This window comes from Sarcophilus harrisii, chromosome 5, assembly GCF_902635505.1.
Source record: "Sarcophilus harrisii chromosome 5, mSarHar1.11, whole genome shotgun sequence".
NCBI classification, from domain to species: Eukaryota; Metazoa; Chordata; class Mammalia; order Dasyuromorphia; family Dasyuridae; genus Sarcophilus; species Sarcophilus harrisii.
This window is the reverse complement of record NC_045430.1, coordinates 146,541,222-146,558,206: the sequence shown is the minus strand read 5'-3', so window position 1 is coordinate 146,558,206 and position 16,985 is coordinate 146,541,222. Positions and strand designations below refer to the sequence as shown.

Genomic DNA, 16,985 nt, shown 5'->3' with positions numbered 1-16,985 from the left:
TGAAGAGGCAAAGGTTATACAACAGGCAAAAAGAGAAAGAGTTGGGTATTCCTCAGAGTAGTTTCACACTGACCCTCTTACAAAGTTCATGTTGATAAAGTGTTTACTGAACAACTACTTCCCTTGGAATGTCCTAAAATTTGAATCTCTGGAAATTTTTCCATCTCCCTCCATGGCAGCTATGAAATCATGAATTTATTGCTTTTAACATTAAATTTTCTTCAAGTCAAAATTAACAAGTCAGCTTACACACACACACACACACACACACACACACACACACATACACACATGAGATACGTATATATACATATGTATGTATATATGTATTAACAACAAAATGATTTTCCTAGCTCAGAATCTATGATCCTATAACTTTGTGAAATGTTACCATGCAGCCACTCCAAATTTTCTCATCTCAGGCAGGGTACATGTGGATTTGTGTGCCAATTGTAGGTATAGGGATAATTTGGGGTTTTTTCTTAACTTTTTTCCCCCCCAAAGCAACAACTGATATATCACCTCACTCCTTCCCTGGATGCTACTTATCTACTCTACTGGCCTGGTTTCCTAAGCAATTCAAAGTTTTCCCAATTATGGAATTTAGAATAATTTCCCTAATCTGTCATTCTCTCATTACCATCCTGATTTTGTATTCTACTCAAAATGTACCTTTCTTTATAGGAAAAAGCAACATAGAAAATCAAGAGGTAAGTGCAGGTAGAAGACCTAAGTGCCATATTTTTCTTGGAGAGATTTCTGCATTCGCCATTTCTTAAAGAAACAATTTATGAATCAGTCCTAAGCCCTTTCCTTTCTGTAGTGGCAGTGGCAGGTTGTGGTGTCAGGTTGGTTCTCAGTCATTTCCCTACTTCTTACTCTTTTGGTACTACTTGATACCACTCTATATAAATTACAATGGAAGGTGAGCCAAAGGTGACATACTGTCTATTTCTTATGCCAACAGAATTGTTTGTTCTTCCTTTCCATTACTGTAGGTCCATCAAGATATTGATTCACACATATTGATAGAACAACATACTTTACATTTAATTATTATTCCTACATGGACCTGAAACAATTAGGTCAGAAGCATATGCAAAATAGTTTTAGCTCCATTTTGGAAGTCTGTTAAAATGATCTGATTAATTTAAAACCATCTTGCATACACAGACTATAAAGACATAAAAAGAAACTTCTGTAAAATTGGAGGTCTTCTTAGACAGCTCTGACTGGCTTAGAAAACTGATGTTAGTTCTCATAGATGAAAATAATTCTGTCATAATAAATTAAGAGCAACATGGAAAAAATGGTGCATAACAAGCAGATTCAGAACCAAATTTATCATGCCTTAAAAATGTATGATGTATGAGATATAACATAAAACTTAATATGAAATGGTCAAAGAGCATATACAACTGAAGTTAAATAGAATGTCAGTAAGTCAAAAATATGAGATCATAATTGATGCTTGTGTTCCTAAACTGACTTGTTAATTTTGACTTGAAGAAAATTTAATGTTAAAAGTTTAGTAAGTCATAGCAATAAGCTCATGATTTCATAGTTGCCATGAGGGGAGATGGAAAAATTTCCAGAGAGTCAAATTTTAGGACATTCCAAAGAAAGTAGTTGTTCAGTAAATACTTTATCAACATGAACTTTGTAAGAGGGCCAGTGAGGCTACTCCAAGAAATATTCAACTATTTCTCTTTTTGCTTGTTGTATAATCTGCCTCTTTAAGTTAGAGCATAAATTCAATATTACTTATTGAAGAAATAATTTGCTATGCTGATAAAAGTTCAGTGGTGGGACAAGAGTCAGGGCGGGCAATGGCCTGCGACGTAGTGGATGGCCTTGGCATCTATGGCGACTGACCAAGCTCTAATTGCTCCATGGTGTCAGCTGCCTTGATGGCTGCTGGAACAGACTGTTCCCATCCCCCCATTCTGCTGGGGGAAGTCTTCACATGCTTAAAATAGACAGTCTCCTAATTCACTGGATGGTTTGAGGCCTATAAGTACCCTCAGCCTGGTGAAGCCTGTCTACTTGGGACAGGTCACTGGGGAGTCACAGGTGAGAGGTGGATGACAAGTACATACCAAAGATGAGAGGAGCTCAGCAAGCTCTCACGCTTGTCCTTCCTGAAAACCCCATACATCCCTTCCCTCTATGCAGATCTTCAATAGTTATCTAGATATAACCTGGGGCAGTTAGGTGGCTCAGTGGTGGAATGCCAAGCCTGGAGTCTGGAAGACCTGATTTCAAATATGGCTTTAGACACTTAGCTATAAAAAGAGCTATAGAAGGAATTGGGAAACCACTACATTTCTTTCTAATTTAGGACTACTTTTTAGACAATTTGTATGTATATGTAGCTAAAAAGTCTATCTACATGTGAAATATGAAAGTAGTATAAAGAAGTGAGAATCTAGTTATTCTAGGTAATTATAAGCCACAGTTATAGAATATTATCATTTATCTAGTGCTCAGATATATAGCTTTTCTCTATTGCCTTAGTCATAGTAAATAAAATGATCTCCAAAGCATTTGTAGTGGGGAAAAAAGAAAAACTGAGATCTGAAGACAAAGTTGTGGTGTGTGTGATTGATCTATTTGCTAACCAGAAGAAAGGAAGAAATGTTCTCACTGATTGGTAGAAATAAACAGACTCAAAAAGATGGAATCACTTAGAAGAATAAATAGATGTTGTTAGTTAGGAGCTGGTCAATGGTCAAGCTAGTGCCTGGGATTAGTATTTTGTTGTGGTGGTCCAGCTGTGTCCTATTCTCCGTAACTCCATTTGGAGTTTTCTCGGCAGAGATCCCTGAGTGGTTTGCCATTTCCTTCTCCAGCTCCTTTTACAGATGAAGAAACTGAGGCAAACAGAATTAAGTAACTTGCCCAGAGTCACAGAACTAGTTAGTGTCTGAGGCCAGATTTGAGCTTAGGAAAATGAGTCTTTTTGTCTAAGCAAGCACTAACCCACCTCATCTCTAGCTTCCTTTACTATAAAGAAAAGAATAAGATGATTTCCTGCCCTGGCTTCTTGGCTTTTATACGCTTCTTCTCCAGTTAGAATTGTACCCATGTAGCTTGGGTTCAATAGAGGAAGAATAAAAGTGTTTTCTGGCAAGAAATCCTATGAGTATGGGAATAGTGGGAGGAAAATGAAAAGTTTGAGGCAAGAAAGAAAAGCCCCAATTGCTGGGTTCTTGTTCTTTAAACTATAATATATAAGATGGTTCTCTCTGGGGGAGAAGTTTTCTTGGGGAGGTTTTCTGGAGGCAGCTTTAGTTTCAGTTACAAGTAAATAATCACCCCAAATCGCAGCCAGCTGATAAAAGTTCAGATCTTTATTGTGTCCTTCAATATAGCCCAGTTAGCTCAGAAACCTCTCTCTCTGCTTGGTTCCAAGAGCTCTTGCAGCTTTGTCCTTTGCCTCTGCTTCCTTCAGCCTCCAACCAGCACCAAGGTGGAAGATGCAATGAATCTCTCTTGTCTCAGAGAGAGGGCTTGTAGGCTTCCTTCCAGAGTACTCCTCTCCGACCCCTAGGAACATTCCCAAGTAACTCCTTCAAGCTCTAAGAGCTTCCTCTCTATATATATGATCTCCCAAAGGTTAACTCCTCCTTCTGGAGGCAGGGCTTAAGGGAGGTGTAAATTCGGATATCTCATGCTAAACCATGTGAACTCCAATGAGTACTTAAATATTTCTTGCTTCTATGAGCTCTCTAAAGGTGTGAACACAAGCATCGTTTCTATCAGTTGTACTTAGTACTTGTTTCAAGTTCTGGCCCAAAATATCTCCTTCTAAGATCAAATCAATCATATTGAACCATGCTAAATTAGGTAATTATTGTCTCTATCAATTCTAATGGCTTAACAGTTTGTAAAGATTCCAACACCCAGTGAAGATGTGAAGACCTTGCCATAACTAAACTCAACAACAACAAAAAGACCTTGCTTTTCTGGCCACATCCCAGCAACATGTCTGATAATCCTAAAAATAGAAGATCTTTTGAGTTGGAAGGAGACTTATAAACATCTCATCTAGTTACCTGATTTTAGAGACAAAGAACTGAAGTTGTCATTTGTAGTTTGTTAGCGATAATTGGTTGTGAGATGGAGTTGGAAGCTGCTCAGTGTTGATTAATTAAACTAAGTAGGTTTATTTTTCAATAATAAGGCTGATTTTAATATAAGATGATTAGTTTTTTAAAAAACTTATACATAAAAGCAGGGCATGTATGAAGCAAAATATTTTTTACAATATTAATTCCTATGTTTCATCTCAAACCTGTCACCAAATGCTGTGACTAGAAAAGTGTTCAGATTTTTTTTTATGCATCTATTGTTAAAAAACAAAAACATGGATCAATATTATCATTGTCGTTATAAATGGCCCAGATGTCACTTCTCAACTCAAAATCCTGAAATTGTTGCTCTAGCTACTTTGTAAGGTTATGTCACAGCCTTGTGTGCAAATATGCTGACCATAATGTAACAAAAGAACCTTTTATTAAAAGAAAAAATTAATAATATATATTCTGCAGTAGGCGAATCTCGGCAATTAAAAATCCTTCGACACATCCTGGTCTCTCAATTTATCACCATGAATATTCCCCATGAATTTCTTCCTGTGAGAATCTTCACATCAGAGTGTGCTATAAAATAGCAAGGAGTCACATCCATGAAATTTACTAAATTGTCCTCTGCTGGTATAGCGTCACTCCATGAGAAAATAAAGTTATATTCATCTCCTATGTGTCCACATAGGACATAGTCATACACGACACTTTCTGCTTATGCTAAGCACTTCCATGTTGGCAGAAGCAGTCTCAAAATTGCTCTCCTCATTTGGCCAAGGGTCAGAGTTCTCTGCAGAGCTCTCAGCACTTACAATAACCTGAAATTGTCTTCTTTTTTAGGCTCTTCTGTGTTTTATACTTCAAGGACCTCTGGACACACATTTATCTGGAGTCAGGGAGCACCCTTAGGTCTTCCAGAACAACTAGGTGATGCAGTGGATGGAGAGGCAGGAAAACCTGAGTTCCAAACCAATAAATTGCTTAATCTCTATTGATGCACAGTGCAGACCAGTTGGTCAAAATTCTTTTTATCTCCCATTGTCACTTGGACAGTGTGTTTTAATGATCATTATTAATGACTATACAACCCCCATTCCATCTAAAGCTATGTTCCCAGTGCCTTCTAAAGAATATACTATATGTTCTAATTCTAGAAGTTTGGGATAGAAAATGCCCTCCACATCTAGAGAGAGAACTATGGAGACTGAATGTGGATTAAAGCATAGTATTTTCCCCATTTCTTTTGTTTTTCTTGTGGATTTTCCCCTTTTGATTCAATTTTTCTTATACAACATGACAAATATGGAAATATGTTTGAAAGAATTGTACATATTTAACCTATATCAGATAGGGAGAAGGAAGTAAGGGAGTAAGGGAGGGAGAAAAATTTGAAAACAGTCATACAAAAATGAATGTTGAGGGTACAGCTAGATGGTATAATCAATAGAGCACTTAACTTGGAGTTAAGAGAACCTGATTTCAAATTTGACCTCAGACATTTAATATTTATTAGCTGTATGATCTTGGGCAATTTATTTTTCCCCCATTGCCTCACCAAAAACAAAACCAACAACAACAACAACAACAAAAAAAAAATAAATGAATGTTGAAAACTATTTTTACAAGTATTTGAAAAAATTAAATAGTATTAAAATTTTTTAAATATAGTCTTATTTTCAAAAAATACCCTCTGAAGTCCCATATACTCCAAAATATTTATTTATAGCATTACTTTTTTGTGATAACAAGAACTTGAAATAGCAGGTGCTCATCGATTAAGGAATGGCTAAACAAATTGTGGTATATGAATGTAATGTATTACTATAACACTCTAAAAATGACATATATGATGTATGTGATGATTTCAGAGAAATATAGAATTAACTAATGCAGAGTAAAGTGAGCAAAGCTAAGAAAATGATCTACACAGTATATAACAACTTAAATGGAAAAACTGAAGCACCAAAAAAATCAAAAGTAAATGTAACAAAATTTTAGAGATCAAGTGCGATTCAAATGAAGATAAATAAGAATCTATCTCTTTATAGTATATTTCACATTGGACAAATTTTTGGACTTTCTTAATATAGTGACAATAATATTGTTTTTTTCCTCCCTAAACCCCGCCCCCCCCCAAAAAAAACCACTGTTTATCATATAGCATGGTTCTTGGGGAAGGGGAAGAATACATGAAATATGATAGGGATGTAAAAAATAGAAGAAACTTTTGAAATGAATAAATTGCATAATTCTGGAATTTTTACTCAAATTAAATAAAACTAAGAAACACTTCTAGAGTAATAGAGCATGGCTAACACTGAGTATTTTGTTTCTCAAATGTTTAATGCATCTAATCATGGAATGATGTATATTATATTGTGTCTTATTCTACTCATCATCAGGAACATGAGATAAGATCATAGTTTATGAAATTTCTGCATTCCATGTATATATCCTGTAAATAAAAGGCTATTAAATAAAAAAAATTTAAAAAAAAAAAAAAAAAGAAATTTCTGCATTCCCCAAACTCTTGGAAGCCATTAAACACTTAATAAAATAAACTGAATTCATTCTATTTAAAAAGCATGATTTTAAAATGACATTTCTTTCCCTGTATTAGTTATTTGCTGCTGGAAAAATACCTGGGACCAGAATGGCTGAGTTGAAAGCAAAGTATACTTTGCTGCATGAGCTCCTGATAAGGTATATTGTTTACAAATTTGATGGAATATATTGCCAAATTTACATAATTTCCCAATTTATAAAAGCTACATTACCATTTAAAACAAAAAATAGATAGTTATTCAGGTAAATTGATCCCTGTTGCCAAAGTTAACTCAAAATTTCAGCCAAGAGAATCATCTGTACCAACACCTACACATAGAGCAGTTTTTTTAAAACTATTGTATCCTTTATACTTTGTCCAAAGGAAGAAAAGAAAATCATACATCTTGAAGTGTTCTGGCCAAGCTTTTAGAACACTTCCTAGTATTTAAAAACAAGACAAAACAAAACTAAAAAAAAAAAATCCTAGGGGAGGAAATAGACTGTTATTCTTGAAAGCAAAAATCTTTGTTCTTACATGGGGTCCAGAGACTCTATCACAATACTGATCTTATATTAGAATTTCAACAAATAATTATTGATCGAAAGAAAATATTGTATATTTCCTTTTCAAAAACTTGCCAGAAGCAAAAAAAAAATCTAATGTTGGAAATATGCAAATTTATGTTTTTTATTTGTGGTGTTCACATTCTATGAACAAGAATTCAATTAATTAGTCAACTGATTGAAGCATTGAATACAATTCAAAATAAACATTTATTAAGCACCAACTATGTGCTAACTATGAACTCCCTGACTTCAAGGAGCTTACCTTTATCAAGGGAAATAATATATATATATTTCTATAATTAAAATACAAAGAAAATATGAGGAAATTTGGGCATTAGGCAAAGACAAGAAGCTGGGTAGATCAGGAAAGCCTTCCTATAGAAGATATAATTAACGCTGGACTTTGAAGGAATCTAGGGATTCTAGATGAGTGGCTCAGTGAATAAGAGCAATAGACTTGGCATCAGGAAAACTTGAGTTCAAATACAGTCTCCTAGCTGTGTAATCCTGGGCAAAGTCACTTAATCCCCGATTGCCTGGCAAAATGGATCCACTAAAATGAAGCCATCTGGGAAATGGTCACAGCTTTCAAACAGACATAATGCCAGAAGAGTAGTAGTTGCCAGAACCCTTGTTTTTCTGTTTCTATTGTAAATAATTTTTGGGGAAAAGATCCTAAAATTACATGAAGCACATAATAATTGTTTGCTGTAAATTTTTCCTGCTCAATTTCTCACCCATTGAGTCAAAAGAAACAGCATTTCTGATAGGCAAAATGTAAAACATGTATAAAGTTGTTCAAAATGTCGGATTTTTAAAAGTATTTTTCCCTTGAAAAATTATGTCCTCAGCTCATTCCAAAAATAATAATAATAATAATATGACCTACATTAAAAAAAAAATTTGGATCCATTAGATCAATTGGAGAAGGAAATGACAAACTACTCCAGTATCTCTTGCCAAGAAGACCGCAATGGCGTCACAAAGGGTTGGACATGACTGAAAAATAACTAAAGAAAAATAGAGAGGTAAAGAAGCAATTAACTCTAGGCATGAGGAAAAGCGGAAAGTGATAGATGGAACAGCCAAGTAGGCTGAAAAATAGAAAATGTGAATGTTAGTAATAGAAAGTAATCCTGGAAGCTTAGATTAGAACCAAAAAGGAAAGGGTTTTAAATGTCCAGCATATGAATTTGCATTTTATTCTACAGACAATAGAAAGCCAGGAAAGCTTCTTGGGCAGGGAAATGACATAGATTGAAGACAGAGATATCAGTTAAGAGGCTCTTCTGGTACTGTCCAGAAAAAAGAGATGGTAAGGAGCTGACTATTAGGACAGTAGCTGTATCAATATAAAGAGAACAGATACAAAACTTACTGTGGAGGTAGAAACAATACCTGGCCCTGATTAGATACAGGGGTGGAAGTGGGGTGGTGGTAGAAGAAAGTAAAGAGTTAAAGATGACTGAGGTTGAAAACCTAAGGAACTGAAAGAGTGGTAGCCTTATGAAAATAGGGAAGTTAGGAAGAGGCGGTCAGTTTTGAGGGAAAGATGAGTTGGGTTTCAGATGCTGAGAGACATCTTTTGGGAAATGTCCAGTAAGAAGCATAAATGGGGGACAGAAGAAAAACCGGGGTTGGATATTTAGATGTATAAGTCATTTGGGTATTGTTTAAAGATATTTGAAGTCATTAAGAGAGTTTGCAGAGAGAGGAGAGGACTCAGAACAAAGCCTTGTAAATGCATACCTATAATTAAAGTGAATGTAAAGAAAAAGTGGAGGTGAGGAATATATAATCAGTTTTGTATTGTTTTCCTCTGGTAGTTCAGTGATGGAGGAGGTGAAGGAAAAATAGAAGGATCATAGCATAAGAAAAGGATCATAGAAAAGGGAAGAGGAGTTTTTGATAGGAGAGAAAGATGGTCAAGCATGTTGTAGGTGCAAAATAGAGATTAAAATTTAGAGGGGGTGATGATTTTAGAGGCAACATAATAAAAGAGCTAGAAGGCGATGGGGTGTCTAAATATAAGTAAAGAGAAAGGCTTCCTTGAAGAGAAGAGCCATCTCTTTATCAAAGGCTAGAATAAAGGAGATAAGAAAGGGGAATCAAATCAGGGGAGTTTGAGATCAAGAGAAGGGAAAAAAAGGAAGTTAACTGTGAATGACCTCTTTTTTTTCATAAAGTGTGACCTGAGGTCTTATGTTGAGAGAGAGTATAGTGGGAAGCTTGAGTAGACAAGAGATGTTTGGAACATCTACTTGAAGAAATGTAATAATTAGCTTAAGGGCCTAGTTCAGATAAAAATATAATTTGACTTTCTCCATCACCATTAAATACTAAATGAGTAAGAGCAAAAGAACTAAATTGTACCCAATTTCAAGTCTGGATTCAGAGATTTACTAGCTGTGGGATCAAGGGCAAGTTTTTTTTAAAAACTGCCTCAGTTTCTTCAAATGAAAAATGGAATAATAATAGTACAAATCTACCAAAAATTTTTGGAATATCAAATGAGATATTATGTTTAAAATGCTGTTTAAAAACTAAAGTAATATTGTATATGTGTATGTGTGTTTACTAGTTATTAGCAAATGGATTAGGAATTCAGGATTAGAATATTCTATAAATTGGAACAGATTAATTAGATTAGGTTCAAGAAAAGAAGGGAAGTGAAGCTAAAGAATGAAGGAAATATGTCATGGAAAAAAATGAAGAAAAAAGAAGCACAGAGAGAGTAAGTGATAGTTATAGTCATAACTTTTAAAATTCAACAAACTGAATGATTTGGGACTAGAACTAGACCCTCTCCTGACCTTAAAATGTGTAGGAGTGATAAAGTAAAAAGATATATTCAAACTTGTAGATAGTTCCTATTTTTTGAAATACCCAAACATACAAAAATCCAGAAGGTCTAGCATGCTATATCTACCTGATATGTGTTAATTTAGTGCCTATTCTTTGCTCTGACACTGTGGGGGATACAGAATTGTAAACTTTAGAAGTATAAGTGAAGTTTTATTTGATTACATATTAATTTAAGCAAAAGAATATTTTTTTTGTGTTTTGGTGATAGTATTACTTAAGTAAATATATTTTTTAACTTATTTATATTGTTTTTATAATCAGAAGGTTATAACCATAACATTATGTGCTATATTTTTAAGACCTCAGCAATGCAAGAAGAGGGCACATACATTGCTGACAAATTAATGACAAGAAGTCTCCCTGCCCTCTCTGATTCTGGGAGGGCTTTTTTCAACTTCTCTACTTTGCTTTAACACTAATCATCCACTATGTGGCCACTGCAAAAAGCTCTGCCATCATTCCTCACCGTTTCCCAATCCTTTCCCTGTTTCTTTCTTTACTCCAATGCCTGCTGGCATAAAAAGAAGGAAGAAAAAGACAGAATGGAAAACCTTGTTATTACTTCCACTCCTCAAGCTCCTGCTCCTCCCCTCAATATCTGCTTCTCTTTCCTAATTGTGGATAGTGGTGCTGTCAAGAGTGCAAGTCCTAAGACTCTTGAAAATCCTTGCTGATGGTTCAAAACTGGTAGAATTTCTGCTCCCACTCTCCAGCAGATTGGACAGATAGAAGGGAACGGGAAAGGGTCCTGCTCCCCGCACAAAAATGTATTCTAAACTTCCCAAGTGAGAACTCAATGTATAATTACATGAGATGGTTAGGCCTAAGAATGCTATTAATAGAACACTATGCTTCAGATATATTACATTTAAATGGGTTTATGCCAAATGAACTGGCTTGATCTACCCAAGCACCATCTGTGATATTGCTTTTATGAGGGAAATATATTCCAAATTCCAAACAACTTACATAGAAATTTATGTAATATAATGTGTTTGTAAATTAGGGTGTTTGGGCGTAATTATTATAGAGTACCTTTGAAATTGAACTAAGAAATTTAGAGGGTACCTAGCATGTAAAGAAATGACTCTCCTCTTCCCTTGGTGGAAATACTATGTCTATTGTTACTTTAAAGTTAAATTATTTGTTTATTGTAAAACTGTAAACATAGAATTTATGGAGACCATTTTTTAGGGATTTGAGTAATGAATCATCAAAGAAGGAAAAGCTAGGACCAAGCTGGCAACCTGAGCTAGAGAAGAAGTTTCATCAGTCATAAGATTAAGGGCATGTGATTTACACCCTAAAATAAGGCTGAAAATAGGGAGGCATTGCTGGTAAAGGAAAGAGAAAATGGGCAACCCTAAAGTGATCATTGATTTTAAAACAAAGAGTGACAGAGAATCTACTTCTGGTCTTTAAAAGGAGATTGTATGATGCAAAGAGGCCCAATGGAAAATGATTTCTACCATATAACCAATAATGAAGTCTTAGTTCAAATCCCCCACAATACCCCCCAAAACCCATTAAACATCAGTTATATTAAAGCACTCTCCTGAGTACAAGGAAGAATACAAGGATTTAAAAAAAAAAATTAATAGCCCTGCCTTCAAGAGGCTTACATTCTACCCAAATAGAATCAGTACACACATATACAAGATCATTTGAGCAGTAAGAGTACACTAACAATTGGGGGATCAGGAAAGACTTTGCAGAGGAGGTAGCACCTGAAATGAGAAAAAGATGAATTCTAGGATTGGGGCATAGGTTATGTGAAGGAATAGAAACAGAAAATGATATGCAGAGTTTAGGAAATAATAAGCTGGTTAGTTTGCAACATGGAGAAACTGAAGGATAATATGAAATAAATCAGAAAAGGTTGTTTGGTGTTTGGAACCAGATGCAGAGGCTAGACTACAGACATTAGCATAGAACACTTATGTTAAAAAAAAAAAAAACATAATAGGATGCTAAATATGGAAGTTTAGAGATCATACAAGTTTTAGTTAGCTAAGAGGAGAAAGAGTCTTAACAATCAATTAACAAATATGCTTTTAGTAAACAAGGCAAATCATATAGAAATGGATCAGAAGTAAAAATGGGCATTCTAGACATTCCAAACCACAGGAAAATTGCTGGTAAAGATCCTTGCAAAGTTAATGCAGGACAGCCCAGGGCAAAGATTTTTAAGAACTGGATTGGAGAATGCCATTTCTTATCTAAACTCTAAGGACCAAGATGAAAATGAAGGCCTTGATTTAACTTGTTTTCTATTAGGTCCTAGTCAATTTTCCTTTTGAAAAATGCTAGATCTTTCTTGGCTGAATTCAGAGGAATACAAATATTCACATAACCTAAATCAGAATAGTTGATCACTAGGTGCAGTGATGACAGCAAGAGTGAGGTAGCTCTGGGCTTGATAGAGAACTAACAGATAAAGAGTTAGAAAGCCAAGGGGGAAAGGCATGGATGTGGACATAGATTTCTTCCCACTCTGGTCCAGCTATTTGGGAGCAAGCCCTTTTTAACAGTACATCTCTTTTTTTATATATAAATATAGCAGCCAAGAGTCTGAGCTCCAACTACTGCAGGATGCCAAAAAATTTACCGTGGATATAGAACAACTACAGCAACGCCTGGAGATTGTTCAGACATTTCCAGTTGGAAAGGGCTCTGAGGTCTCCAAGATGAGAGAACAACTTCTAAAGTACCAAAATGAATATAATGCAGCAAAAGAAAGAGAATTCCAGACACAGTATCGGCTGGATAGGTATGTTCTTCATATCAGCAAATAGATGGAAAATAGATGTGAATTTTAAGGATAGCAATTGGTTTTTTAGCCTGAGAATCAATTGTGCATAATATGGTACAGCCTCATTAATATATTTCTGGATTAATTCTCACTGCCCCACTAAATTTTAACGTTGGGGAACTGCAGATGGATGGATGCAGTCTCCAAAGAATCAATCAGCCATATAGCCTGAACTCTGAAATATCCTGTCAGCACAGACTTAGCCTCCCAGTGACTTGTCAGACAATAAACATTCATTAAGTGCCAAGTATATGATAGGTATTACGGTAATAAGGGTCGAGGTTACAAAAAGAGACAAAAGACAAATGCCTCCCTTCAAAGAGCACATACTGGGGGAGACAACAAACAAATAAATACATACATATGTAATATATATATATATATATATATATATATATATATACACACACACATACAGGAAAATAGGAAATAATTAGTAGAGGAAAGGAACTGGAATTATGAGGACTTGTGAAAGACTTCCTGTACAACAGTGGTGTCAGACTCAGATGAAAACTGGGGTTACTAAGGCATTTGTAGGGATCCCTGCAGGCTGCATACGAACTTAGTTATAAAATGTAGTGTTAATTGTATTTGATTCTATTTTTATTTCTTTTGCTAGTTTGCTAGTTTGGGAGTGTTGCATGTGGACCAGGGAAGAGATGTTTGACAGGTCTCCTGTAGAAGGTGGCATTTTGCTCTTGTTCAGACTTAGTTCTCAAAGAGCACCAATGACTTCAGGAAGGTTATGTCTTGATTTGCAAGTGAATTGGATTTAAGTGAGGGAGGGCAGTGCAAAGTTATCAGCCTAGTCTCCTCCAGGCCTAAGTGCAATGTCAAGATGTCAGGTCAACTGGGAATGACCCAGGAGAGAGCAGGAGACCTTGGCCCTTTTAAGCCAGGCGTCAGTCTGTCTGAGGCAACACCGTTCAGTAATTTAAGACTAGGGAAGAACCGAGGCAAAAGGTGACCTAGTGGCCTTCACAAAAGAGTCAATCTGGCCAGAACAAAAAACCTTTTTACACTCACTCTGAGGCAAAAGAACCCAACAAAGGAGCAAGTCAGCATGACTGGGACCTGTCATTGGCCAGTTGGGAAAAGCCAGGGTAATTTGGGTTTCAAGGCATAGTCAGTTAGTTGGAACTTGAAGGAGTCCAGGGAGATGGAGGTGGAGATTAAGAGGGAGGGCCTCCCAGTTTAGGGAACAGCTGGAGAAATGCCTGAAACACAGAGATGGAGAGCCACGTTTGTGGAACCTCCAGGAGGCCGGGGTCGCCAGATGGAAGAGGAGTGGTAGGGAGGAAGGATCAGGAGAAGAGCTCTGGAAGCCAAAGGGAGAGCTCTGTCCTGATCCTGGAGGGGATGCGGAGCCAAGGTGTCAGGGAGTGGCTTTCAAGGAAGGAGAGATTTGGTCAGGCAGGCCCACCCCAGGCTGTTGCAATAGTGCCAGTGGATGAGGACCTGCACCAGGGTGGCGGCCATGTCAGAGATGTAGACTAGAGATGCTGCAAAGGTAAAATCCAACAGGCCTTGGAAACAGCCTGGGGGAAAACAGTAAGGAGGCTGGCAACCTCTGGGCAGTGAGCCTGGAAGACTGGGGGAGCCTTCCCTCACCAAGGGGAGGCTGGGGGCCTGGGAGGGGAGGAGAGATGCAGACACAACCCAGCTATCATTCTCCTGACAGGACCTAGCAGGGATCCTCAAACTTTTTAAGTAGGGGGACAGTTCACTGTCCTTCACACTGTTGGAGGGCCGGACTATAGTAAAAACCAAAACTTTGTTTTGTGGGCCTTTAAATAAAGAAACTTCATAGCCCTGGGTGAGGGGGTTAAACGTCCTCAGCTGCCGCATCTGCCCTGCAGGCTGTAGTTTGAGGACCCTTGAAGTCTAGGTCTTTGTCTGAACTTGTGCCTCTAACTCAAGAGAGGAGGCTTAAAGGGCCTGGTCTGTGGTCCCACAGACACATTCACCCTGGCTGGCTGGCAGGAAGGAAACATTGTCAAGTGAGACAGCCAACTCCCTGACGCCCCTCCCAGCTGGTCTGGGCTGGCCCAAGTCTCTGTTCTCCTACTCGGTTTCCCACTTGCCTTGACTGCTGGAAGAAACTCCAATATTGGCCTGGTTCGGCCTTTTGTCTGCCTTGCCCCCAGTTGAGACCTTGACCCTCTATCGTGGCAATGCTTCTCCCCCTTTTCCCAGTTATTAGTAATTGGCAACTCTGCCCATGTGGGATAACAACAGCACTCGACTAGAAATGGCCCAGAGCTGACAATGATGGAACAAAGCAGCTGCGACAGAGAATTAAATCTGGCATACCAGGAACTGGCTTCCTTGGAAAGGCCCTTTCTCCTCTGATGGAAGCAAAGTGCTAGCTTAGATTATAGCTGAGAGCCAATTGCTTTGGCCATAGATTGCATTACATGGCCCTCTGCAGTAGGCGAACACTGGAATTTCCAAAGTTCTTGGATCAGGGCAAGTTTTTTTATGTGCCAAATCAAGATAGTTTCCTGGTGTCCTGCCTGACAGAGCAAGCTGTCTCAAGCCATGTGAACAAAAACTAGGCCATGTCCTACCTCCTTAGAATAGCAAGTATTTGATAGTATAGAGAAGTTCCTTAAGGATCTCTGACAAATGTTTTACAGTGGACTTGCTGGCTTTTACAGAGGAAAAGGGCTATGGGATAGGATAGATGGATAAGATATATAGATAGATAGGTATCTGCATACATGCATTTGTGTGTATATATATTTGCATATATTTATATATATATATATTCATGTATGCATACATGAGTACATATGTTTTGTGCATATCCTGTGACATTTTAGATATTCACACTATACAAAAAGCCTTCTTCATCCAAAAGTCCTCACTTAATGTTTCAAACACAAACTATGTGTGACTGGCCAAATCACTTAATTTCTCTCCAGTGGTGTTCTGGAGCTTGTTCATGAGAGCTCATTGCTAAATTTTCAGTTTGAGCATTTACACTTCAGGAATTGAAAAATGCTGCACATTAGGACTTGGTTTATTTTTTACTGATTATTGGTTTATAGATTACTATTGATTTCCATACTTAAATAATGAAAAATGTTAATAATGCAGATTAAACTTAAAAAATTTGTTGTGCATAACTTTTTTGAGAGCCTGTTGATAAATATTTTTCAGCATTAAGGTGATATTTACCATGTTGTGATGAGGAAAGGACTTTGCAAATTTTTATGGACTTAGTGCTAAGACAGAGTCATTTGAACATTATTTAATTACAATTACAACAAACTCATACTAGTACTGAAGAAGTTTTTGTTTTTTTTTTTTAAAGAAAATTTACTTACCTCTTTTCTTTGCAAAGTAGAGATCTGTGGTTAAGGAATATTGTATATGCTCACAGAGTTGATCAATATATTGGTTGATTTTCTTGAATTACTTCCTTCTACCTCTTTTTTTTTTATGTAGCAATCTCTCTGGGACTCCTTCCTTGTCTTGTACTATCACTGGTGGTTTTGCTCTTCGGTAGGCAGTGATGGCTTCTCATCTCAGCAGCTTCAAGATGACCTTGAGGGCTGAGGTTTCCATTACTGTTGCTTCTGAACCTCCTACTAGTATGCTCCCTGTTATCAAACAGTTGGTTTAATTAGCATTTAGCAAAGAATGTACACTGCGGTCATATACCCAGAACAGTGGTTACAAAAACATTCCCCTGAAAGAGAATAATGGAGAAGATATAAAAAGAATCGTAACTAAAGAATGAGAAAGCAGACATATAGTCTGCATATTGGTAGCAATGACACACTGGTGAAGGACATCTGTCTTCTACAACGCTACAACTCTTCAACTCCTGCCCTCAGAAGTCTTTTTCTCTCTTTGTGCAGTCTTCATAAGAAACTCTGAAGGCAAATCTGTGGGACTCCAAGAATCAGCACCTACCCTTTTCTCCATTATGAGGGGTCACATTCCCTGTAATTGGTGCCATCTTTGAATTAGTCTTTCCACATCCATTTGTAGGTGTTTCTCTGAGCGGCTGCTACACCTGCCTCTGGACACTGCTACTATCTCTGGTAGTGGAACTCTAGTGGCTCTGATGGATCTCCTGAACTCACATAATCTGT

General features: G+C 37.0%; 1 protein-coding gene across 1 annotated transcript in view; it reads left to right on the top strand.

Moving 5' to 3' along the window:
- CCDC146 (coiled-coil domain containing 146) overlaps positions 1 to 16,985 on the top strand; it is a 166,458-nt gene that overhangs the window by 67,369 nt on the left and 82,104 nt on the right. The window contains 2 exon segments of the mRNA XM_031940214.1: positions 6,709 to 6,791; positions 12,628 to 12,837. Coding sequence (XP_031796074.1) covers positions 6,709 to 6,791; positions 12,628 to 12,837 — 293 coding nt within the window.